Source organism: Nannobrachium achirus (assembly GCF_963921795.1).
Source record: "Nannobrachium achirus genome assembly, chromosome: 9".
Classification (NCBI taxonomy): domain Eukaryota; kingdom Metazoa; phylum Chordata; class Actinopteri; order Myctophiformes; family Myctophidae; genus Nannobrachium; species Nannobrachium achirus.
In genome coordinates this window covers 36,333,041-36,358,679 of record NC_137818.1, presented here as the reverse complement: position 1 = coordinate 36,358,679, position 25,639 = coordinate 36,333,041, and the positions used below count along the sequence as shown (strand labels likewise).

Genomic DNA, 25,639 nt, shown 5'->3' with positions numbered 1-25,639 from the left:
GTCTGCATGGTCATCCATCGTTTACAGTGACGCGTGAAAAAAAAGCTAAATCTACAAGCCCACAAGCCACAAGTGCATGGGGGGAGCGTTTCGCTGTTAAGAGCGAGATTTCCCCCCAACAGGTTGCATAACGCATGAGCGATCCTTTCTGAACCTTGTGTCGTTGCATGAAGAATATTTTGTTAAATCCATTTGTAGCGTTCAGGGTGAGAGAAGAGACGCACCAAACCGAACTGCGGAGACTGTTTTTTGCAGTCCGTGTGTTGCCATGTCTGCTAATTATAAGCGACTCTGGGCTTGATTTCCATAAAGTTGCTTGTATGTATTGATAGTGGCTGGTTGCGGTTTATTTGTTGTGAGCTTGTAGATTGGCAATTTTCAAGTAGCTAATGTGGCGATGCGTATAGTTTTAAAGTGCTCGTGTGGCTAGATAATATCACTTTTTGGGGCTTATTTTTGTACACCTGGTTGCTTATTTCTCTTGCAAAATCTGGCAACACTGGTTTTGATCCCGTCGCAATGGCTTGGTGAAAACGAGCGATACCAGTATTTTTGCTGCCGATGAGGGCATGTGAAAACACCCAAAAAACTAAACTCCCGGCAAGTTATGCTAATTATAATTATTTATTTTGCCGGGAAAATTCCGGAACTGCAATGAAAACATGCCTTTGTTTTACACTCATTAGATCTGCACCTGAAGCTATCTCTGCCTCGGGGCTATGAGGCAACCCTGCACCCTCTGCTCATCATTGTGTATGTATGACTGAATTACAGCCACAGTGGTCAGTGGTGTCATTGCATGCGTGCGTGAAATATCAAGCTATGAGGCTAGGTACAGCAGCAACATTTCAATTTCAATTGAATTTAGATACATTAGATTATGAAAATTATCTTTTATATGAGACCTAAATAAATGCTATTGACTGTGACAAGCTGGCTGAAAAGCTCTAGGTGGTTCAGTGTGACATGTTTTATGACCTCTGATCTTTAGCCTTCTTTTGCATTCTCTACCAAGCCTCATACCTCTTAACATACCAGCTCATCTTGCTTACAATTTAGGCATTTGTTCTTTAGCAGACTTTTCTTATCCAGAGCAACTTACAAGTGTGAAATCAGATGGCATGATCCTTCTGTTGCCATTCACCATACAGAGATGGAGTGCCTGGCAGTCAAGCAGTGACAGAGGAATTCGCCCTGGGCTGGCCTCAGGTCCTCTCCAGCACACATAATGTGGCCTTGGCCTGGGTGGATGGGCGGAGTGGGGTTGGCCGTGGACAGAAGACTTCCACTGTGGATCCACGCAAGCTTGGCTCACTTCGAGTCAAAGATCAACTTGGAGTAGTGGAGTCAGTGACCTGCAAACGTGTCATTAGGCTTTGTCATTGATTTATCTCTGGGTATTTTCAGTGTGTTGATAAACGGAACTTTATTTGACCTGTTTCCGCAGATGGTTGATGCAGCTGCCTTACATTGACGATCGTCGCATGGCCCTCTATGGCAAGGTTGGTTTGTGTTTAAATTGGGAGATTCTATTTCTCTTAACTACATGGATAAAATTGATTGGTTTTGTGTTTTTGTGATTTTTATGGCTTTCCTTACAGGCATTTGGAGGTTATTTAGCCCTCAAGATGTTGGCAGCAACAGACAAATTATTTCAATGTACAGCCGCAGTGACACCTATAACTGACTTCAGATTGTACAGTGAGTTGAAATTATGCAATTCATTCAGTAAGCACTTAGAACAGTAGTTATGCTCAAGGGCAATGCAAGGCAACTTTATTTTTATAGCATATTTCATACACAATGGTAATTCAACCATATAGAAAGGCATTTAAAGAATAGAAGGAATAAAATATGGCAATAAAAGAAGGCATAAAGGTCAAAGTGCATTTAGAGTTTTACTACTCAGTAAAGTTTCACACCATCAGCAATAAAGTTATATTCATCAGAAGTCTCGTATTGTTGTGTAAAAGCATTTATCCTACACCAAAAAAAACATTCTGCCTCTTTCAGGTGCTGCCTTCTCAGAGAGGTACCTAGGCCTTCCAGCCAAGGAGGAACACACTTACTCTGTGAGTGTCTAAAAATAAAGCTCTGGACCTATTGTTTCACTTTATTTCATTAACGTGTTTTGATGATCAGTTGCAAAGACTTGTTACGGCCAGGGGTGTCGCACCAGATTCTGTGCCCAGGGTGCAAGGATTCACTGCGGGCCCCCCATGAATGTTCTTCATAGGGGGGGGGGGGTTTAACCCATTTAGACTGGCACTGCATTATTACAGATTATTTTGTGCTTTAACTATTGAGAAATAGCAGATGTACCGTACAAGCTCACAGAATTTAAAAATTGTGAAACTTTGTGCAAGTCTTTGAATATCTTTGAACCGTTTTTTTTATGTTTTCTATGTCAGCGGTGCTCAAACCTTTTCATGTGAAGGACCCCCAAAATTATATGTATTTACAATTTGGCCATGGACCCCCATCTCAAAATATTTCGTTCCAGCGACCCCCCCAGAAGCAAAATTTGAGTTACAAATGTTCGCTTAAAAAATATATACTGTATATTCAAAGATTTGCACGACTTTTCAAAAATAGCAGATCTACACGCTCACAGTGAGCTTGTATATCTGCTATTTTTAAATAGCTAAAGTATAAAATAATTAAGGCCCCTCCATCTTGGGCCCTAGTAACTCTAGTATGTTACTAGGGCTGGTTATGGCTGGATACTTGGAAAATATTTACTTGCACTTCTTCTTACCTTTTAAGTCTGCATCTTTGCTGGAAGAGGTTAACAAGCTGAAAGATGAAAATTTCCTCCTACTTCATGGAACTGCAGATGGTGAGAAATCAGTCTACAATGTTCAATTCACCCTTTGTCAGCCTTCTGATTGGTCCCTGACTGACCAACCAGCTGGCTCTTTCTACCTTGTTCCGCCTTTTTTATGTTGGAGAAATAAAAACATTTACCGGTAAAAACATGCCCAGTCACTATACTGCACCTGAGAGGCTCATTTTTACTGAAACCAAGTTTAAAATGAGAATTGAATACGTAAAATAACAATAAGAAGCAACTGAATTTCAATGTTAGTGGATGGAGAGAAAGGACTTTTGGTGCGAAGAAGGGCGGGACAACAGGCGGGACTTGACAAAGGGTGAATTGGGTATGGTTAGGGCTGTCACGATTATGACATTTTACGTGACGATTAAATATTACTCAAATAATTGCGATTAAGGATTTATTGTGTTTTTGTTGTTGACAATTACATTTCTGTTTGGCTTTGATGTCTATGTGTGCACGTGCCTGAAAATAATTGTGATTATGTCAAATAATTGCGATTAGACGAATATTATGTAATAATTGTGACAGGCCTCGGTATGGTCTGGATTTCTTGGGTTGAACTTCTTCATGTACGTGCGACGTGCGTGTGTCTCTTTCTTTTGACACAGCGCGGGTACACTTCCAGCACAGCGCTGAGCTCCTGAGCCGTCTGGTGAAGGTGGAGGCCAACTATTCATTGCAGTTGTATCCAGACGAGGGTCACGACTTCAGAGAGCCGCGCAGCATCCAACACTTCCAGCGAACAGTGGTGAACTACCTTCAGACCTGCCTGAGACACAGCCTCCTCTTAGCTCCCGTAGAAGAGCCAGAGGAAGAGGATGACTGAGTTTTATTCTGGAGAGGGACACTCTGAGGACAATGTACCATCTTATGCATTAACTTGGGTCGAACTACCAGGCACAAGAGCACATGAGTGGGGACCAAACATATCGGCTTCACCGCCTACAACAATAAAAAACGTATATACCTTTGTCGACACAATTTCTTTGTGCTGTTATATGTTTAAGGCCCTGTTTGTTTACATGAGTCACAAGAGGTGGCGTGTGAGCTAGTAGGCTACTGATTCTACCCAAAGTTTACAAACTAGTCGAAAACATGCATGTCGTAATGGCTGCATGACATGGCGTTGTTTACAATGCGTCCTTCTGTGTTTTGCAGCTCCTCATTCAGCCCAGCAGGGGTTAATGTGAAAACTCTGCCTAAATGCTGTTACTGTATGTCATGCATACTGTTCATCCTCAATGTGCCAAATACACCACATGGACTTTTCCAAGTTTTATTAATGTTAGTTTCATATTAATGTGATAAAGAATGATTATGCTATTCACCGCACCAGTTGTGATGTAAAAAGTCATTAAAAAAATTCAAAACAACTCCAAATAATCCACTATGTATTAACTATCTATGAATTGTGGTGCCCATTCCTATCATTTCAGTGTTGTATGTTTGGGAAATAATGGCAACTATGTGATTATTTCTTTGAAACAATAAGTTGGCTGCTACTGTATGTTGCATCCCAAAAAAGCAACTCTTCCAGAGAGAAGCATGAACTGTTATGTTGGATGAGATCTTGACTGACCACTATGGAGAAGACTATCAAACAAACTGCATGTAGCTGTTTTGAAATAGAACGCCCTGACCTGAGAGACCACACACTATTCCCTTTTTCAACCTTTCTTCTCAATAAATATTGAAGTTCTTGTTTTACAGCAAAAAAGATGGGAAAAAAAGAAACTTCACTTCAATCTTCTGTGAACAGAATGTATGCCTCTGGGTATCTGCAGATCTCTGATCTCAGGCTTTGTCTGTAGAGGCCTTAATACCATGTCTCTATATCTGATCCCTGCAAACTGAACCTCCTGCAAAGCTTGGCAACCACCGATTGGTATCTGTAACCATTGCTCTAAATGGTGATTACAGTGAGCAATGGTACTGGTGTTTTTAAAGCAAGGTTGATAAAATGTGAAGTGATTATAGAAGCCCATTTCTGTAAGTCGTTACAATGAGAAACTTGAAATAATGAGTCCTGACCATACTCTCTCTGAAACCCAACTTTTCGTCTGAAAGGTCCGGTTCAACTAAAATATGACGTCACTCGGAACTTCTGAAAAGTATTAGCCCGAATTAGAGTTTGGAAAGCTGCACGTTGGAAAGTTCGGTTTCGGAGTGAGTATGGACTGGCCTTCGGTCGCAGTTTAGTTTGTAAAATGGCACATCATGTCTCCGTCCGTCCAAACGTCTGTCCGTGTACGCTTTTTTACGGTCTATGGGTTTTCTGCTCTGACATCAGCTCTGACATCACTGTGATGTCAGGGGAACCACACTAACACAGAATCCCTTTCATGCCCATACGGAGATCTCTGATATCATCAATATTAAGCCCATATCTAACAGGACTTCATATGGGAATGCCCATATATGGAGGCCATCGGCCACATACCACTAACAGAATCCATATGGCCAAGACAGCCCATATCTGTGTGGCTGGTTCTACAGACAGGGATCTCCATATATGGACATAAAAGGGATTGTATGTATGATGTCAGATGTCATAGACATCATAGGACTTTCACATAACGAATAACCGAGTAAGCATGTTTGGGGTCTCACAGCATATCTCTGTATACAGTACATGGATCTCCATATGTGGATACCAGGGGTCTCCATATATTGGTAACTGGTCCGATATACATCACTGGCCAGATGGCCAAGACATGGTGCGACCTTGTCGCCCTTAGGCGTCTTACTGGTATCTCAGAATAATGAGACACTTTCTCAAAATAGTGATCTCAAAATAATTAGAAACTAACTAAATAATATCTCAAAATAAAACCGAAAACGTTCTCAAAATATAAATAAGTATCTGAAAATATAAATAATGATTTAATATCTCAAAATAATCAATAATGACAAACATTAAAGGCACTATGTAACCTTTTATTAGCTGAATGGTTTAGGGAGCCCACCTGGGGAACCAGAGCCCCTGGTTCGATTCCCTGGTTCCGGCCAGGGTAGCAATGTCGATGTGTGTCCCTGAGCAAGACTCTTAAAGGGGTAATTCACTTTCAAAAAAACTTTTGGTAATTTTACCATCTAATCAGGCTTTTATGAACACCCTGAACAGTTTTTCATTTGCTTGAATGAATATTTAGATATTTGATGTAAATGTTACCAGGCCCTCCAGGCCCAGGGCCTCTCCCCACACACACCCATTGTAACTTCAAACTTCATTTTAACCATGATAGATTCATTAAAAACACACATAATTTTTTCTGGTGACTCATACTACCCTCCTAATATGTGAGCAGGCCGTGTTTTTTCGATAACATTTTTCATTTATTTTTAATAATTATTTTTTTCAATTTCATTTTTTCAATTTTTCCAAATAATTATAAAAAATAAATGAAAAAAGTTATCGAAAAAAACACGGCCTGCTCAAGTATTAGGAAGGTAAAATGAGTCTCCAGAAAAAATAATGGGTGTTTTTAATGAATCATGGTTAAAATGGAGTTTGAAGTTACACTGGGTTTGTATGTGGAGAGAAGCCCTACCACTGCTCCCTGTTGAAAGTGAAATATCCCTTTAACCCCTAATTGCTCACGTGCCCCTCAAGTGAGCAGCGAATCAGCTGGGTTGGGCTGAAAATACGTAATTTTCCCCTACAGCTATGGTCCAACTAACAGCTGGTTAGCAGCTCACCACACACACACACACACACACACACACACACACACACACACACACACACACACACACACACACACAATACTACATTATACAGAGTATTGTAGCTATAGTATCCTTCTGCACTGCACTGCACTGCACTGCACTGTACTGTACTGTACTGTAAATGCAAGTTGCTTTAGTTTAGACTAGAGAAACACTTTTGCATTAGTACACAGAAATAGCCATTGCTATAGATATAGTCTACCTACTGTACAAACCCCTTTACTTTTTGTAGTCTTGTGTTGTTGTGATACAATGGTTTACAACACACTCGATCTTGAAAATACAGTATTGAATGATTGAAGACTTGTCTCTATTAAGCCCCCTTTCCACTGCAGCTTTAGCACCACACTACACAACACCGCACCACATAAACATATCTACATTTTCCATTACACAAAAGTAAGTACCCCTATCGGTAAGAAACAAATTGACCCTGATTATAATACAATATATATTTTTACAATTACTATGATAATTATAATACACTATAATAGATTATAACAGTGATTATAACACAATAGAATCTATTATCATGTATTACAACTATGTCCTGGTGGCCTAAATGAAAAGTCAGTGAGTGATCAGTCATTATGAAGTGTTTGGCCCTGTTTGGTCTAGCTCAGACCTACTCTGGATTGGATACTTTTTAGTATCACGTTTGGCACCACTTTCACACCACTCTACCCAGGCCCTTGTATTGGAAAACATAGCACAAGTGGGCAGTGTGGAGTGGTGTGGTGTTGGGCCATGTAAGTGGAAAAGGAGCTTTTAGAGTTTGCATAGGAAAAAGGTACAGTTTCATAACAGTACAGTAACTTCACTGGTACAAGGTCAACTAAAAGGACACCTCATAAAGCTTTTGGGGCTTTTTTCAATTGGGGTCCCTTTTGACCTCATATAACATAGAAATAAGTAGTAGTAGGCCCACTCTCTCTGATCTCCAGTCAGATAAAACTATACCAACAGTTTGCTGACCTCCAATCAACATCCTCACCATAATCAGCCGGCCAATCGGATCTCCCTTACGCTGTGGCCGTGACCACGCACGCCGGCCTCGTCCAATCAACAGCGGCGCTGCTTGCGGGCCCGGATCCCTCTCTTCAACCTTCTGCTTTGTGGAGGGGTTCACCTTCAAGCGGCTCCGCGGCTTGCGCACTGGCACTGGCTTTCTGACTCCATTTATCAACCAGAGGAACCGACACCTTGACGCACACGCCATGTCCTTTCTGTCTCTCAGCCGGCTAGCGCCGAAACTCCTTAATTCAAAGGTAAGGGGGCCCTTGAATTCACTTGTATGGCAGCAACCCCTGCTACCGTGGAAGTTAGCCGTAGCTTAGCCTAAAGCTAAAGCCTCCACCGGTTTGCTTCGTCGTACGGCGGCGTCGCGTTGCGAAAATAGCCCGATATGCAAGCTCACGGAGCTTGGCTTCCGCGACGCTCCGTGAGCTTGTAGATCTGGGCTGTTTAGGGGGGCTGACGATCGTTAGCTCGTATGCTAGCTAATGTTAGCGCTGTCAAGCACATTGTGTCACTTGTGTCAGCACATACGTCCCCGATTAAAGGGCTTAGCTCTTAAAACTACTACATTGAGAGCAGTTTATAGATAAAACCTTGTATTTATTTTATTTCATTTATTTTGCCTAAGGCAACAGAGTTGTTAAGCCGTAATACCGTCCGTTGTCTAAGTTGTCTTATATTCGCTTGGTAGTTGTTAGCCTGGCATTGTCATAGTAGCCTGGTTGAGTTTATGTCACTGGTCTATAACCGTGAACCGTGATAACTAAGAATGTCCTGTTGTGTGTATTGTTATGCAATCCTTACTGCGTTCTAGCCTGCATTATGTCAGTGCCATATCACTACTACTATTGCTGTCAAACAATAACGTTACCTGCTACCCCCTCCCCTGCCTGCCTTGACCTTCACGTGAAAGATTGATGTTGATAACGTTATCTATTAATTTGTTGATAACCCAGAGATAAAATGTACAATAATTCGTTTATGACCCGTTAATATAATAAATCCACAGAACCTATTATCTTTTTTTCTTTCCCAAATTACATTATTTTTGCAGGGCTGGGTTCATAATCACCCATTAGACACCAAATGCAAATGTTCCCATAACATTTGGCCAAATGTATAATAATGATCATAATTTAAAGGCCAGTACCTACTGGCCTGTTTGGCTCCTACTTAAGTAATATGAGTGATAGTGAGTTGGATCTTGTTGATCTTTCTTGTCCTGAACTCAATGTCATACTCAGGTGACCCAAGACTGCCTTAAAGTCAGACTCATCACAATGACCCTGGAGCAACTTGTGCCTCCCACCAGACGAGCTGCAAATTGCAACACTAGATTAGTTTTTTGTTGAATCTAGGGTTCAAACTTGCAATACCTCCTATTGGCAGCCAATGCATCTAAACAGTTGTGCTATCTAATTGTATTAAAATACGTCAAACTCACCATTGCAGCTGTATGGAGAGCTTGAATTATCCTCTTTCTATCTGCAAAGTGTTTGTTTCATAATAATCCACCGTGGCATGATGTTATGAGCTACTTTCTGTCAAGGAATTCCGTGCAGGTGTTGGAGTTTGGAAGTGCGCGTCTTCAACAACGCAACATCCAGCTGCCTGTGGAATTTAAAAACATGTGGTAAACAGGACCATTGAGTGATTTCTCCATGACAGAAAGTAGCTCAAAACATGTCTGCGGTGGATTTTTATGAAACAAACACTTTGCAGATAGAAAGAGGATAATTCAAGCTTTCCATACAGCCGCAATGTTGGTGAGTTTGGTTTAACCCATTTAGGCCTAGAATTATTGAATGCTTTAGCCATAGAAAAATAGCAGATATACAAGCTCACAGTGCAGCACCGAGTGCCGCACTGCAAGCTTGTAGATCTGCTATTTTTGAAAAAGTCGTGAAAATGTGTGCAAATCTTTGAATATATGTATTTTTAAAGTGAATGTTTGTAACTCAAATTTTGCTTCTGGGGGGTCCCTGGAACTAAATATTTTGAGATGCGGGTCCGTGGCAACATAAATATCATTTTGGGGGTCCTTCACATGAAAAAGTTTGAGAACCACTGACATAGTAGTCTCTCAAGAACAGACTAGCTGAGCTCCAGTTAAATGAAAATGAGCTTTTCTTTGACGATGGCTGGCCAGATTGCTGACATAGAAACATTGTTTTTTCAAAAAACCTTAGAAGGATTCAAAAGACACTTTAAAAAAAAAAAATAGCAGATATACAAGCTCGCAGCGCGGCACTCGGTGCGCGCTGTGATTTTGTATATCTGCTATTTTTCAATAGTTAAAGCATAAAATAATAATACACCATAATGTGTACCCGTTGTACAATACAATCAATCACAATACAATCAGAAACAAAAACTGTTTGGATGCATTGGCTGCCAATGGGAGGTATTGCAACCCTAGATTCAACATATTACAAAAAGATCTAGTGTTGCAATTTGCACCAGACTAGGACTTTACTGTATGTAGTTCATCTTGTCAGAATCAGTGACTCAACACTTTGCTTCCCTGAACTCTTTACAGAGACGACTGGTGTGTACACACTTCCTCCTGATATCAGTGCCACTGACCCACTGTCTGTAACGCTTATTCATTCTTTCTAAGCTTAATCTCTTCAGAAGCCTTATTGGCTGGATTATTTGTAACGGCCCATAGTAAATTCTCTTTTTTTTTAACCAAATAATATTTGGTAAATATCATGAGTTGAACTTGAATGCCTTTTGTAATAACAAAATCACATGATTCACATGATGGTTATTTTTTGCCCTGTATAGACATACCGTGTTTAGTCACTCACTACCAGAAAAAGCATTGCTCCAACATCCGAGTCTATTTTCAATATGGTCCAAATTAGCCTAAATTCTATGTTATCATCTGCAGTTTGTTTTACTTAATGTGTAAAATGGGGTTTATGGTGAGGCCTTTGCACTCCTGTGGGTGGTGTAATCTCACCCTTAACCCGGTTCCCGCACACTGGTGGTCAGGAGTGACAGGTTACTCGTGCTCTATATTTAAAATCAGTATTACATAATCTCTTTCAGCTGTGTAGACAATCTGTAACTACAATGAAGTGAAATCATGGCTTTAGCTTTGTTTCTTTCGTGATTCGTGAACTAGCAAGAGCATTATCTACTCAACACCACTTGTCAAATGTGATCTGCAGTCTGCACCTAGTGGGAGGGAAGCCAGATGTCCTTCTTGGCCCAGAAGCCACTCCTCCGTTCATTGATAGTGTCTTTAGTTTGTCAGGGGAGTCCTGTTTCAGTGGACTGGCAGCAGTAGGCTCAATTGCAGGTTCTTCCCATTTTGCTTTTGACATCATACCTGGATGCCAGTCAATGTTCCTTTGTATCAGATGCCAACCTCACCCGCTGTATATACAGTACTGACAGCCTTTTTGTTTATCTCTGACTCTTTTCCTTGATGTATTGTGTAGTCTGAGTCATCATGAGTTAATAGCTGGTTACAGTATATGTATTCTTTGCCCAATTATCAACCAACCCAGGTAGATCAAACTGTATTGCTGTACTGTTACTGTATGTGTCAACAGTATCCTGAAACTTTGGCTTGAAACTTTGATCGCAGTACTACTTGAGCTACAGTAGGACTCTATTCTATTTTTATCACCAGCAACTTGTTTTGGCGTTGTCTGTGACATCTGCCATATGAATATGACATTTAAAACAGATACATTTGTCTATTTTATGTTAAGAGTCATGCCTATGATGCCAGAGAGACAGGTAACCAAGAACAGAGACATGTAAGACAAGACCGGAGTTGGATTCAAACTTGGGACCTCACATTCACAAGCAGCATGTAGCCACCAGGCACCCCAGCTTATGATGACATTTCAACGTCTTGTTTAGACTGACAGGAAATGGGGGGGAGAGATGGGGAGTGACATGTGGCAAAGGTTGTCTGGATCGGGAATCGAACCGGCGACACCGCCAGGCATCCATGCCTATGTGGCAATGCCTAAGTCGTATGCGCCTGGACTAGTAGGCCAGCGGGCGCCCCCCGATATTAAACTTTCATACTGTTTTGGATTCATAAAAATAGAATGTAAACAATCAATTCATTTTGTAACTGAGATTGGAGTCTGTTGCTGAGGGCGTGTATTGATATTCTGATGTGCTGTTTTGAGGTGCCAGTAGTCTAGGGCTCACCTGCCGTTGTGGGTGAACGCTAATCTGCCGTCGCGGGTGAACTCTAACCTGCCGACGCAGGTGAATGCTAACCTGCCAACGCAGGTAAAAACTAACCTGGTGAATGCTAACCCACAGCCTAAACCTTAAACCTATGTACCGGAGTACTGGGACCTCGAAACAACAGGACATCGAAATATAGAGATTTTGCCTGTTGCTGAGACAACAGTCACAACACCATTTTAAAACGCCTTAAAATGTCTTGAAGTCTGGCCATTGCCTAACAAACTAAAGAGTAGAGATGTTTGCACTAAAGGCTCATTCATACTCCATAGATAGAAGGTGAGGAGGAGTTCACCGCAGTGTCATTTTCTAAAGTAAGGGTGAAGTGAGACTTTAGAAAACTACACTGCAGTGAACTGCTCTTCACCTTCTCTGGAGTATGTAGTGTCAGTGGACAGCAAAGCTTTTCAGTCCAGGTATAAAGACCCTCATCCATATTTCTGCCCTTGTGCTCTGTGGTGTGACTTGACAAATTTGAATTTTTGCATTGAGTCAGTTAAATCAACGAAAGAAGAAAACATGTTCACTCCTTGAACTGGTTTAGAAAGTTGTATTCTTACCTCAATCATTGTAGCTGAATGATGGTTTTCACTTAAGCTTTTTTCAGTTAATTGTGTAGGTAATGTATGTCAGAGAGTGAGACCATGTCAAATTTAAGGACTACAGTTTCTATCCTAAAGGGTGTCTAACTAGGAATCTCAGGGTGAGTTATTTCATGATTCCCTCATGACTTTTCACCACGATTCCAACCTCTATTTAGCTGTGAGTACAGAGTAGGGAGTAATAATGATGATTATTTTAGCTTAATGTGTTAATCATTATTATTAATCACAATTGATGATGGTGTTTGGTGGAAGGAGATGATTTTATCCTTTGAAAGAGGGGGAGAGACACGCCACAGAGGTCGTCGGGAATTAGAGCCCAAGTGCCCGGACCTCTAGGCCTGTGATCTCGGCCCTAGGCCATTTCTTTAAATAAGTTAATTATAGTGCGTCAGTGGGCCAAGGACCAGAATTTGTATGACTTAATATTCTCTCAGCACTTGGAGTGCCTCCATTGTTTATCTTCCCATTACTCACTGCCTCAGCAGTGACTGTTCTTCCTGGGGTAGGGCTGCAGTGCAATAAAACAATGCAATTACAAGCTAAAATAACAATTAAAGAACCAAATGATTCACACATTCACACACATACCAAGGAAGACACAAACGAAAAGGTTATGCATTATTTCATACAGAAGGATGGTCTTCCTTCTAGGCCTTGAGCCTGTCGCACCTCCGAAGGTGCCTATGGTGGATTATGCATGGCAGGGGCATCCTCTTCCCTGAGCAAGGCCTAAACCTGACTGCATACCAAAGCTATGGAGTGGAACAAGCCAAACTGTTGCACGCTGTCTTGTTTGGTGTATGGGATCTACATTACTAGCCAATTACAATTTTGCCGTAGAGAGAGATGCTGTTGTAGTTCTGTTCTAGGGTGTTTGGGCATTGTCCCTCACATTCTACTTAATCCTTGTGTATCTTTTCATTATTTTGTGACTGATAATAAATAAACAAACTGATGGACAGCAAAGCTGCCCTAGGTGCGTAACACCAATACATTTAGATACAAATGTATGTTTTTGGGACATGCCTTAGACAGTTCAAGAAGAAGTGAACAAACACCTCAGCTTGACACTGTAATCCCCTAACTGAAGCTCAAGAACATTCTATTACACAGAAGTTAAGTTCATACTTAGGTTACTACTAATACTAGTAATACTAGTTACTGTACTACCTACACTAATACTCTGAGTTGCTGCAGATCAGTGATAAGCTTTCTGAATGTCATTCATAAAGCCTGTATTAGTGTGGGGCCTTAAGGGGAGCAAATGCTCATTTCGTGTAAATTTGTCTTAAAGCTCCAAATTTTGCACAGCTAAATCATTAGAGCATGCCCTGGGATACATCTGTGCAAAATTTGGCGCTTTAAGACAAATTTGCATGAAATTAGCATTTGCTCCCCTTAAGGCCCCACACTATATCTGTCTAAACTAAGTAAAATACAAACGAATAAAGTGATATTTAAAATACATTTTCCTGCACATTCAACTCAATCTGAGCTCTTATAAGTCAAAGAGAAAGGGGCATAGAGGTTGACAGTGGATTTGCATCAAGATGATATAGACTTGCTACAACAGTGTTCAACAATGTTCAAAGTCAAATATTGACCAGATGCTTTGAAGACACTGCAGATATACTACAGCTGACAATCAGCTCTCAGCTGTTCCTCCGGAGGGCGTATGAGATACTACACTACAATCCAATTACAGTGTTGCTGTTGAGAGAAAGTTGTAACATTTTGACTTTGACATTAAACTGCAGAAGTGAAAAAGTTAACATGGCGGTAGCTTTCATGACAGACTCCAGAAATGAGTGTGCTGTGTTCCATAAAAGTATTTGCTTGTGTGAAATGCTGGTGTTTCGGTTGCACTTTGGCTGTCCCTTCAGTGTTTCTCAGTCTCACTCACTCTCTGCCTTAAGGCTCATTTCCACCGGCAGCGATAACGATGACGATAACGATTTAAAAAAGTGGGGTTTCAATTGAAGTGGATCGGCAGCATCCACCCAACACCGATAAAGACAACGATAGCCGACAACTACATCGTTAGGATCAACAACGATGTGGTTAAGATCACAGCGATATGGAACTGGATCTCTGACAAACAGCTCGCGATGCGCACTGAGCGAGCGGCTGTTGTATTGACGCCTCTTCACATTGATGTCCGATAACTTTATCGGACATAAATGTGAAGGCATAATTATCGCTGTGATATTTTATGGCTATCGTCATCGTTATCACTGCCGGTGGGAATGAGCCTTTACTCCATTGGCATGGATGCCAATCGACGGCTTGATTGCCTAGCAAAGGCTTGGTGTGTAGAGGCCTTTACCTACCGCTCATTCATTCTCATGGCTGTTGTTGCCATAGACCTAAATAGGTAGATGCCTCATTGGCCAGTGGAGCCGCACGTCAACAACACGTGTAGGGAAGCTTGCCATAACTCTACTGCAAGAATTATACTCGAATTGTGTCCCTTGTTTTAGAACCTTATTGTTCTATCTCTGTACGATTAGGTATTTGGTATGAAAACATATCTTATAAAATGAACTACCGTATTTTCCGGACTATAAGGCGGTAAAGGCGCACTTAAAAGCCTTTAATTTTCTCAAAAAACTACAGTGCGTCTTATAATCCAGTGCGCCTTATATATGGATCATTCATTGACATTGACATTCCCTTTAGCACAGCTCCATCTGTTGGATGCATAACGCAACGGTAGCGTCTATTATGTGCGCCTTATAGTCAGGTGCGCCTTATATATTAAAACAGTTTGAAAATAGACCATTCATTGACAGTGCGCCTTATAGTCAGGTGCGCCTTATAGTCCAGAAAATACTGTACATGTCTAATATTTCTAACAAAACTACGTTTCTATCTATGGTTGCTGCTATGGCACCTTAATTTACCTCCAGGAATCGGAGGATCTGTTGTTTTAATGACTATAGTCCCTGTTTGACTTTTCTAGTTTCACGAGAGTGGGCATCAATGGATGTCATCACAGTTGCTAATGTGCAGTTCTTTCACGGCAGCAGTGTATGCAACTATGCATGGATCACACATTCTTCATTATGATCATTGGCCCATAATCTAGTGTTTGTCCAGGAAATGGTCCTGAGTAAATTTGTTTTACTCTAGTAGCCTGACCAGTCACGATGTCTGCAATTACCAATGTGGGATATGGGATGAAGTGGAATGAGCTACTGGGAGTAGCACTGTATCAGGAAAAGGATGATTTGATTTGACACTTCTATGATAAAGTATCTTGTTTACTTGCTCTCGTTTGCACCGTCCATTTGTTGCATATTGCATCAGAGCTGTATTGACTGTATACTTTCCTTTTCAAAATAAACGTGCCTCATAATCCAGATTTACGGTGAACACCATAGCTCAAGATATCTGGAATAATATTTACCATGATGTGTGCTTGTTATGGAGCAGCTCTGGATGAAGGCTTTAAGGATGTTGTGACTCTGACAATCCAAGGTGGTTTAGAGATGTTCTTTTAACGCTAGGCTAGAATTAGATTAGCCTAGAATTACAACTGTGCTCTTTGTTCTTACCAAAACGTAAAACTTGTTTTGTCTTCCCTTTAGAATGCCACTGGTGTCCTTGTGGCCGCCAGACATGCCAGCGCATCAACAGTGAGTATTGCTAGTCCTACATCAAGATGAATTCTGCAGTCTTTTGTTTGTGCTTAATGTGAGATGGTAAATTATAATTTTAATAAGGCATCCTTTTCCCTCTCTTTTGACAAATATATTAACAAAACATCCTGGGCATTTCATTGGTCTAGCAAAAATAATGAATCAAGTAAATCTTAAGCAAGTTATTTATATAAAAATATTGATTTAAATGTGTGTGGGAATAAACGGGTGTAACACATGTATAAATCTTCCATTTCTATATTTGTCCTGTCCAGAATCTAAAAGATGTTCTGTCAGACCTTATCCCAAAAGAACAGACAAGGATCAAGAACTTCAAAAAGGAGTATGGCAAAACCAACATCGGACAGATTACTGTTGACATGGTAAGTCTTCAACTCAATTTGGTGTTTGTTTAAAATCAGAAGGGGTTTTCCTGTTGAGGGATGTTTTGGAATAACTTTTCATTTTAGAGGCTTTTGGTGTGAAAGTCTAGCAGAATTCTCACTGATGTTTGGTGTGAAACACGGTATTGTGGGGTACACAGCCCGTCTTGGACTCTCTAACCATTTACTATCAGGTTTCACTCGTCAGACCTTTTTGGGGTCACAATATGACATTACAATGTTAACTGTGACTGGCTAATTACGGTGTTTTAGTTCCCAAACTAGAGCACGTGCTCTCCCGCACGCGCACACACACTCTGACAGCTGATCCTGTTTTTGGTAAACTTTATGGCTGTAGCCTGTTCTGTCCACATGGTTGTTTTTAGTGGACCTGGTGTCACTTCATACAATGCAGTTAAGCATGTGGGTACTCGCCCGGGTTTGTTTTGTATTTCTTCAGTGTAAAGGTCTTAACACAGCGGGAATATGACAAATAAACCATATGAATATGTCTGAATATTTCACATCAAACTATTTATTTGGTGAGTCCTCTTTCATACAGGTTTATACTTTTATTTGCAGTGAAAAATCAACCTTGTTTATAAAAACATTTGTCTCTTTATTAATGCAAATTATTCACGCAAAAATACACATCTCTGGTGTGTATGGTTCTTAATTGGATCAATATACTTGTACACCAAGTGATATGTAACCACCTTAGGGCGAGACTGACACAATATGTCCATATATGGGCATTCCCACATATGGGCTTAATATTGATGACATCAGGGATCTCCATATACAGTATGGGCATAAAAGGGACAAGGACTGAATTCATTTTCAAGTGTGACTCGCATTGCAGTTGGTTATTTAACTTGGACAAAATGTGGACATATTTCCCCAAATATGGAGATGGCTGATGTCTGACATCATAGACAACATGAGACTGACACAATATGTCCACATATGGGCAGAGCCGTGACGCATGCACGGCGCACGCACATGATCTGCAGGTTTTCTTACTAAATGCGACCTACGGTCCCAATAAATCAATGACTTGAAATTAGAGATGTTACCGAACAATCGGCAATGGATCGGATCGGGCCGATCAAAGCGTGATCGGCGATAATCTGTGGTTTAGATCAAAAGGTAAATTCACCGATCCGATCCGATCGGTGCATCCGATCAACCAGCCGTTCAGTATGCCCACTTGAGGCCATTTTGGGGTATTGATTTCCACAGTGCTGATGGAATAATTAGTTACTGCTATGATAATAAATACATAGTAATGCTGGTAAATAACTATAAGGCAAATATATAAATGAATTCACGAGTGAATTAATTAATTAAAGTTAAAACATTAACATTTAGAAAATATAAATAATATATAAATAATAACTTGATCGGATCGGTGATTGATCGGTATCGGGTGATCAAACTTTTGTGATCGGTGCTCGGTGATCGGTTCCAAAAAACCTGATCGGACCATCCCTACTTGAAATATTTAATAGTTATAATTTTTTATGTTTTATTGTGTAGGTCTATGGTGGGATGAGGGGAATGAAGGGTCTGGTGTATGAGACTTCAGTGCTGGATCCTGATGAGGTGTGTATATCAATTCTGAAACCTAACAGAAAAAAGAACACATGCTATGTTTTCAGTTGCAAAATATTTTTTGTTTTAAACATTCCTCACTCCTGGCACTGGCAGATGATCACACTGTATAGGCACTTAGCTAAATTGCTCTTGGCTTGATTATCTAGATTGCATTCTGTTCTTAATAGAGGTTGAAGAATAACTGCTTTTAGTGTCAGTGGCCTCATTCGTCACATGTCTTGCTAGTATACTGCCACATGAAATGAAATGACCACGATTTATTGCCAGAGCTGAAGATCCATGTGCTCTTCCTCTCGTTCTCATTGGTGTACAGGGAATCCGTTTCCGGGGCTACAGCATTCCAGAATGTCAAGAACTGTTGCCCAAAGGCCCAGGAGGCCAGGAGCCACTGCCTGAGGGCCTCTTCTGGCTGCTTGTCACAGGGCAGGTGCCCACTGAGGAGCAGGTGAGAAGGAGGTTAAAGCATGTTGTTGGAGTATTACTCAATCAGGGAAATTCTTCCAGCTAACCTGGTATGTGTCTCGTCTGTGCTCTAGGTGAGCTGGGTGTCAAAAGAATGGGCCAAGAGAGCAGCTCTCCCCTCTCACGTTGTCACCATGCTGGACAACTTCCCCACAAACCTGCACCCCATGTCCCAGTTCAGTGCCGCTATCACAGCTCTGAACAGCGAGAGCAGCTTTGCCCGGGCCTACTCTGAGGGCGTCAACAAGTCAAAGTACTGGGAGGTACAGAACCTATTCCATCTTGGATTCTTTATACATTCCTTTGTAATGATTCATTCTGTATTTGTTCCTTCTTGCTGGTCACACCCCATTTAAAAAAACAAAGCAGAATTCATACATTGTAAATGATTTCTCAACCTCCCGGTTCCCCTAGTTTGTCTATGAAGATTCCATGGATTTGATCGCCAAGTTGCCCTGCGTCGCTGCCAAGATCTACCGCAACCTGTACCGTGAAGGCAGCAGCATTGGAGCCATTGACTCCAACCTGGACTGGTCCCACAATTTCACCAACATGCTAGGCTACACTGATGCCCAGTTCACTGAGCTCATGAGACTCTACCTCACTATTCACAGGTATGACACCCATTCCTAACATGCACTACCTCAGTTTGAGCAAGTCAACAAGCAACATTGCAATACACTCAAGTGAACCTGTTTTAACCAGCTCCATGTGTTTACGGAACAGGGCCTTGTGAAATCAGCCACTCTATTTTTGCTACATTTGGTGGGCTTGGGGTAGGGAAACTGGAGAATGTTGAATTACAGGTTTTTCAGGCAGCCGCAGGACATTGACAGCATTGTCCCTTAAGGAGAAAATAATTTCCTTCACTAATGAATACAGAACATTATCACTATTCCGTTAATACTATTGCACATGGGACATAGGATAGGGTTTTGAAGCCAGTGAAATACAGGGACACACAGTGTTTCCACTAGGATGAAGTTGTTGTAACAGCAGCGTTGAATCTGGCCCACAACTTGTATACTACTAATAATTTTCATAATAATTAAGATCTCTCGCAAATCTGGAGTTGTGGCACGCTAGCCTGGCTTGGCCAGACTATATACTAATGCAGCTAACTAACTGCAGTATAGTCCCCACCTTGTTTTAACATGGGTGGATTGTCTAGCTGTGCTAGGCTAGTGGCACACAGCTGTTAAATGCATATGGGGGAAACACGGCACAGCTGGTGGGAAACTTGCTACTGGAACCTACTGTGTATTCAGACAGTAGGAGCTCCTCTCCACCACAACATCAGACAGCATACAGCAGTACAATTCCTGTGTCCCTGCCTCAAGAATGCTTGCTTGGTATTTGTTAGGAACTTACATGAACTTTGAAAGAAACTCATTTCCAGCTGAGTGGGTTCACTGCAAATAGGGAGGGAATACAGCTCCCTGGAATCCCTGTAGCAGCATATTGAATGACACTCTAGGGTGTAAGGCCGCATTAGTACTACTTGACACTTTCTGAATCAGTGAACAAATCCAACAATGCACCCTTCAGACAAGGGCTCGCCAGGAGGCAGCAGCGCTTGGCTGCAAGCCCAGCCCCCACCTCAGTGAGTCATAGGATAACAGGTTGACTAAACACTGCCCTCTAGTGTCCATATTATGTATGTGGCACTATAATGAAGTCTAAACTAAATCAATGTTACTCTGTTCTGAGAACAGATTCATAAACATTTTCGTTGCCATCCTATCTCTCTACCCCCCCTTCTCAGTGACCACGAGGGAGGAAATGTCAGTGCCCACACAAGCCACCTGGTGGGCAGTGCCCTGTCTGACCCCTACCTGTCCTTCAGCGCAGCTATGAATGGCCTGGCCGGTCCGCTGCATGGCCTCGCCAATCAGGTTTGTACTAAACTGAAAAACAGGCCAAACATAAGCCATATGTTGGTTGAGGATGATAGTGTTCAGTTGTATGTGGTTTCAATGTCTTTAACTCTGCTCTTAATGTGGAATCTCTTCTGCATCCTGCAGGAGGTGCTGGTGTGGCTGACAGCTCTGCAGAAGGAGCTCGGCGGAGAGGTGTCTGATGAGAGGATGAGGGATTACATCTGGAACACACTCAAGTCTGGCAGGGTAAAGTGTTACACATCAGCTTCCATTACAGCCTACCCGTAATTCAGCGTACAGACAATTTATGCTTTGCACGACAAAGTGTCACACAATGAAAGTGATGTCAAAATGACAAATGTTTAATGGAGGACAATCTCAGGGAAAATGGTTTTAGATGCCTTCATAAAATGTTGCGTACCCTTGATTTGTTGGGAAGATGCTCTGTTACCACAGAGCTGCACAAGACTACCTTACAATTATTTACATATTTGGGGAGCATTGAGACATGTAGTGTGACACTTGTCATTCAAAACATAAATTGAACTTAAGCCTCATGACAGGACATCTCTGCTACTGTCTTGGTTTATGTATAATACCCTCTTCTGTCGTCACAGCCAATACAACTTTTTGCCCCCCATCTATCTGACGCAGGTTGTGCCAGGCTATGGCCATGCTGTCCTGAGGAAGACTGACCCACGTTACACCTGTCAGCGGGAGTTTGCCCTGAAGCACCTGCCCAACGACCCCATGTTCAAGATGGTAGCTCAGCTCTATAAGATTGTTCCCAATGTGCTACTGGAGCAAGGCAAGGCCAAGAACCCTTGGCCCAACGTGGATGCCCACAGTGGAGTGCTGCTGCAGGTAAGAAAACAGGTGGTGGTGAGACTTAAGCGTCATTTAAACAAGCTAGCTATTGCAGTCTACATTATTATACTGTTTAAGGGAAATTATGTCCTTCTCATCCTGACCTGCCCATCTCTCTGTCCCTGTCTATACAGTACTATGGAATGACTGAGATGAATTACTACACTGTGCTGTTTGGCGTCTCCCGAGCCCTGGGTGTGCTCGCCCAGTTGGTGTGGAGCAGAGCCCTGGGATTCCCCTTGGAGCGCCCCAAGTCCATGAGCACTGATGGATTGATGGGCTTGGTGGGGGTCAAGTCGGGCTGAAGAGCAGGTTGATGGGTGTGGGGGGTTAGTGTAAAGGGAGATAAGGAAGAAGTATCACACATCAGACAAAAGATGACCCCTGTCCTTCCCAACCCCAGGGAAATGGGATTCAAAGAGACAGTACGCTTTTCTCAATTTAAAAAAGGGCCTTTCAAATATTCATGCTGGTAGTGTTAAAGTGTGTTGGTTTCACATAGAAAAGTTTTCACACCATGCCTCCAACTATGGAAGATGAAAAGCGAAAAAGGCCATACACACTTTTACCCTAATAGGCGTAGGCTCACTCAATGTACTTTGAAAAGGTCAGAAATTATTACTAAGATTTGTTCCTGATGTTCAGTGTAGTGTCTTCTCTTTGGGCACTGGATGGAAAATACAAATTGGAGGCGGCAATGGCATTCAAAGGGAATTTGGGGGGTGAATGACACTTCAATTGTATCATCAAGTTAAAAGCTTCAGAACAAGTTACTAATCATCTGACTCGACTGTTGCTGCTTTTGGCTCATACTGTGGTTTTTCCTGTCTTGTAGATTATTCCCCCAAAAAATCTCTTTATTTTTTCACATAAAACTGATAACATTTCAAAGGTTCATCTATGCAATTTTCCCAGACATTGTCCCACCCGGTGTATCACTCCCGGTATGAACACTCCATTTTAGGTCCCCCCCACTTAACAATTTACACATTCAGGATAATGAAAATAACGTAAAAGATACTGCCCCTTTAAATCTTTGATCTCCCCCTTCTCTCCAACTTTACTGTGTAATTATTTTTCATGACCTTTCACCTCTATGATCAAAATGACTTTCCTTTCAAAATAGAAACAATTTCCCTGACTTTTCTCAATTTAACCTTTCAAATCTTCAGTGGGTCTTGACCTCAATGGGTGCTCCAAAAAGCCATCAGAATAAGCAAAACTGTACAGCAACAGAATGTTGGAGGGATGATATAATAATTTGCTAACAGTGAAGACTTAAGAGCAAGCTTGAATAAAAGTGGGTAGCCGGAGCCTTTATTAGTTGAGGTCCCGTCTTGTTTTGGTTATTTAATCCCCAGACGAAAGCGCTTCAGTCATCAACTACTACTCCAAAATGAGCACTTGCTAGCTTGGATTCCCTATTTGACCCAGGTTGATTTAGTTTGATTTTTATGCAGGGTTTGGGTGTTTAAATATGTATAAACCTATACTGTAGTCTTTGGTGGGAACTCATTTTGTGGTTTTATTTATACTTTGTGTACATAGGTATATATATATGTATAGCTTGAATGTATGAGCACTACTCAAACAAGTTGCTTGTATAACCAACCACCAAAATAATTACCTAGATTAAACCATCTGTGTAATGTCCAGCCTCAGTTATCACTGGGAAATGTAAACTTTTTCTGCTGTTTTGAAAAACGATGAACAAACCTATATTGCAGCTATCTTGTATATATAGTGATTTCTTGCCTAGCTCTCTGGCTTAGCTGGTGCTGTTTATTGCAGGTGTTTAATTTGAATGTTTCAAGCTTGCTCGTAAGCCTGCGTTATCCTTAGTTGTGTGCGGGTGTCAAGCACCGGAAATGGCAGATGCACAAGCTCACGTGTTTTCAACATGTTGTGAACTTGTAGATCAGCTATTTACAGCGGGAGCCGCCTGCACGCAACCAAGTGTAAATTAAGCCCTATGTCTGTAGCCGCCTCACCCACGCTGTAGCTCCCTGCTTTGTCCACACTCCATTTTGTGTAGTTTAAGCTGGACCGTTCAGCCTGCTGCAACTCAAATTTATTTTCCATGTTAGTTGGTAAATCTTTTGCTTCACCATGCCTTGCTTCCTTCTCCCTAGCAGCTTTATTGGGTCTGTGTTAATATTATTCTGTTACTGTTCCATGTGGTTGGGCTTTAGAATATCTAGTTATTTTGATCATAGAGGAGGATAAAGGTTGTACTGTACATGATAGGGAATTTGTTGCAGATTGATTCATCAGAAGGAATGAAACAAAAAAACATTGGGAACGGGGCTGGATGGGTCAAATGGACAAGACGTGCTTGACAGAGGAAATACAGGAAAACTAAAACAAGGAAAAATAAAAGTTTTTATTAACACGTATTGTCTCTTTTTCTTCATGCTATAGAAAGGTTGACATTGTGTAGAGTAGCACTTACTGATGCTTCTTCTAAAAAGTCCATGCCATGTCCCTTACTTACCTACACACAGCAAATACATAGTGGTCTGTTCTAAGATCTTTAAGCCCAACTTGTTGGGTGTAAATACTGTGAAGCATTATAAAGCAGTACAGTGCTGCACGTTTACCCTTGAAAATCAGTTATTTCCGGCAAGCGACACAGTCTCATGACGAAGTACAAATTTGGCTTGGGATAAAGTTACAACCTCAAGACACATGACCTGTGTTACATGAGCTCACGCACTGGCTGTGAACCCTATTGAGGGAATCGTCCAAGATGCCATTTGTTTGAGCGAGCACACAGATTTGAACAGTTTAGGAGTGTGCACTAGTCACACAATGGGAGGTATGTTACCAGTTACCACTACCAATAACATTTTAGTACTAGTCTGAGAGGGTGACTCATTTCACCAGTTACTGTACATTGCTGTTTACATTTTTACCTTTTTTATAAACTTACCACAAACTAAAAAGTGTGGAGACCTGAATTTTATGGCCATTGGCATAATCAAATGGGATGGCCCAAGTACCTGCCTGTCCCATGTGATGTTATTAATATCTGGCCCACATACCATTACCCCACTCTGGTTTCTTGTACTTCAGCTGCCCTTGGAAAGGGGTGAATCTCCCACTGTCACTACACAGTCAGTGTTGTATAGTAACTAAGTACATTTATTTAAGTACTGTACTTTAGTTGAGTAGGCCTATTTACAATACTTTTACTCCACTACACCTCGGATCCAAATATTGTAAGTTTACTCCCCTACATTTATTTGATAACTTTAGTTACTTTGCAGATATACATTATATTATAATAAAACATTAACTACTTTAGCCCTATTTTATACCCTGGCTATTTGAACATAGCAGATCTACAAGCTCACAACACATCGCAGTACTTGTAAGTACACTTTTAATTCCAGACTTTTAGTTAGGAGAATATTTCTATATTACAGTATTGGTACTTTTACTAACCCACAAGTGTCTCCCATTGATGTAGTTATTGCATACATGATCTTGCAGACAAAAACAATGTGCTTATCCTTATACTGACAGTAAGTAGTTGTACAATTTTGCTGGACATTTTACATTACTGATGGTTTATGAATAAAATTGTATTATGAAGTGATTCAGTTATTTGTTGTACTTTCTTTGTCTTTCCTAGTTAGATAACCACCATTAGACCAGAATTGCTCATGAATGTTTCGAATGATATATATACTGTAATGTATAGAAATGTGTATGTGTGGTTTGGCCTTGGATTTACACCAGCTACAACAATAGCAAAAGTATTTTTGGGAGAAATGCATACATACACAATCATTACTGACAAAATGACCAAGCCAAACCTTTTTTAAATTATATGCTTTTATAGTGTAGAACAGGCTTCAACATTTTATTGTATTATATATATTACTTAAAAACAATATATTCAACTCAAATAACAGCATATAATAAGCCTCAAGTAAATCTTATCAACATTTCACTCAGATTGAGATAGTGATTCACAGAATGTACCACTCCCATAGTTTTAATACACAATATTGTACATGCACTAATAAAAATACACTGCCCCTTTTGTGTAGCTCTTTGCTCGTAGCCTTGAACATGAGCTCAGTTTGATAGTGAGACTTGGAGTAATAATGTATTATTATTTATCCTTTGTTGCATGACTGTTGCAGTTTTTTCACTTGAATAGGTTTCAGCGAGCACAAAGTCCTACAACCAAGTATAAATTAGGCTCATATCATACAATGAATCTGCGATTATGAGGAAGACCATGGTTAAAATGACCTTGTGTCGTTTGCCGTATGTCCTCATAAATGTCACATACAATCAATCACTCCCTTTTGTAGTATAAAGAAATGTACATCCCATTAAGAAGCAGTCACACTAACAATAC

General features: G+C 41.0%; 2 protein-coding genes across 2 annotated transcripts in view; both read left to right on the top strand.

Annotated features, from left to right (window-relative positions):
* Positions 1-3,665, top strand: part of LOC308291292 (inactive dipeptidyl peptidase 10) — a gene marked incomplete at both ends in the record, with an annotated part of 31,417 nt that extends 27,752 nt beyond the window's left edge. Inside the window, 7 exons of the mRNA XM_080733274.1 lie at positions 687-753; positions 1,152-1,346; positions 1,448-1,502; positions 1,602-1,701; positions 2,014-2,072; positions 2,767-2,839; positions 3,448-3,665. Coding sequence (XP_080589400.1) covers positions 687-753; positions 1,152-1,346; positions 1,448-1,502; positions 1,602-1,701; positions 2,014-2,072; positions 2,767-2,839; positions 3,448-3,665 — 767 coding nt within the window. The remainder of the gene's footprint in view (positions 1-686; positions 754-1,151; positions 1,347-1,447; positions 1,503-1,601; positions 1,702-2,013; positions 2,073-2,766; positions 2,840-3,447) is intronic.
* A 4,009-nt stretch (positions 3,666-7,674) lies between these two features.
* Positions 7,675-23,658, top strand: cs (citrate synthase). Its single transcript, XM_080733493.1, has 11 exons — positions 7,675-7,836; positions 16,005-16,052; positions 16,331-16,438; positions 17,978-18,043; positions 18,369-18,500; positions 18,592-18,780; positions 18,932-19,131; positions 20,283-20,412; positions 20,542-20,643; positions 21,052-21,261; positions 21,399-23,658. The coding sequence occupies exons 1-11, from the start codon at positions 7,786-7,788 to the stop codon at positions 21,567-21,569; spliced, it is 1,407 nt and encodes a 468-aa protein (XP_080589619.1). The 5' UTR covers positions 7,675-7,785; the 3' UTR covers positions 21,570-23,658.
* The last annotated feature ends 1,981 nt before the right edge of the window (positions 23,659-25,639 follow it).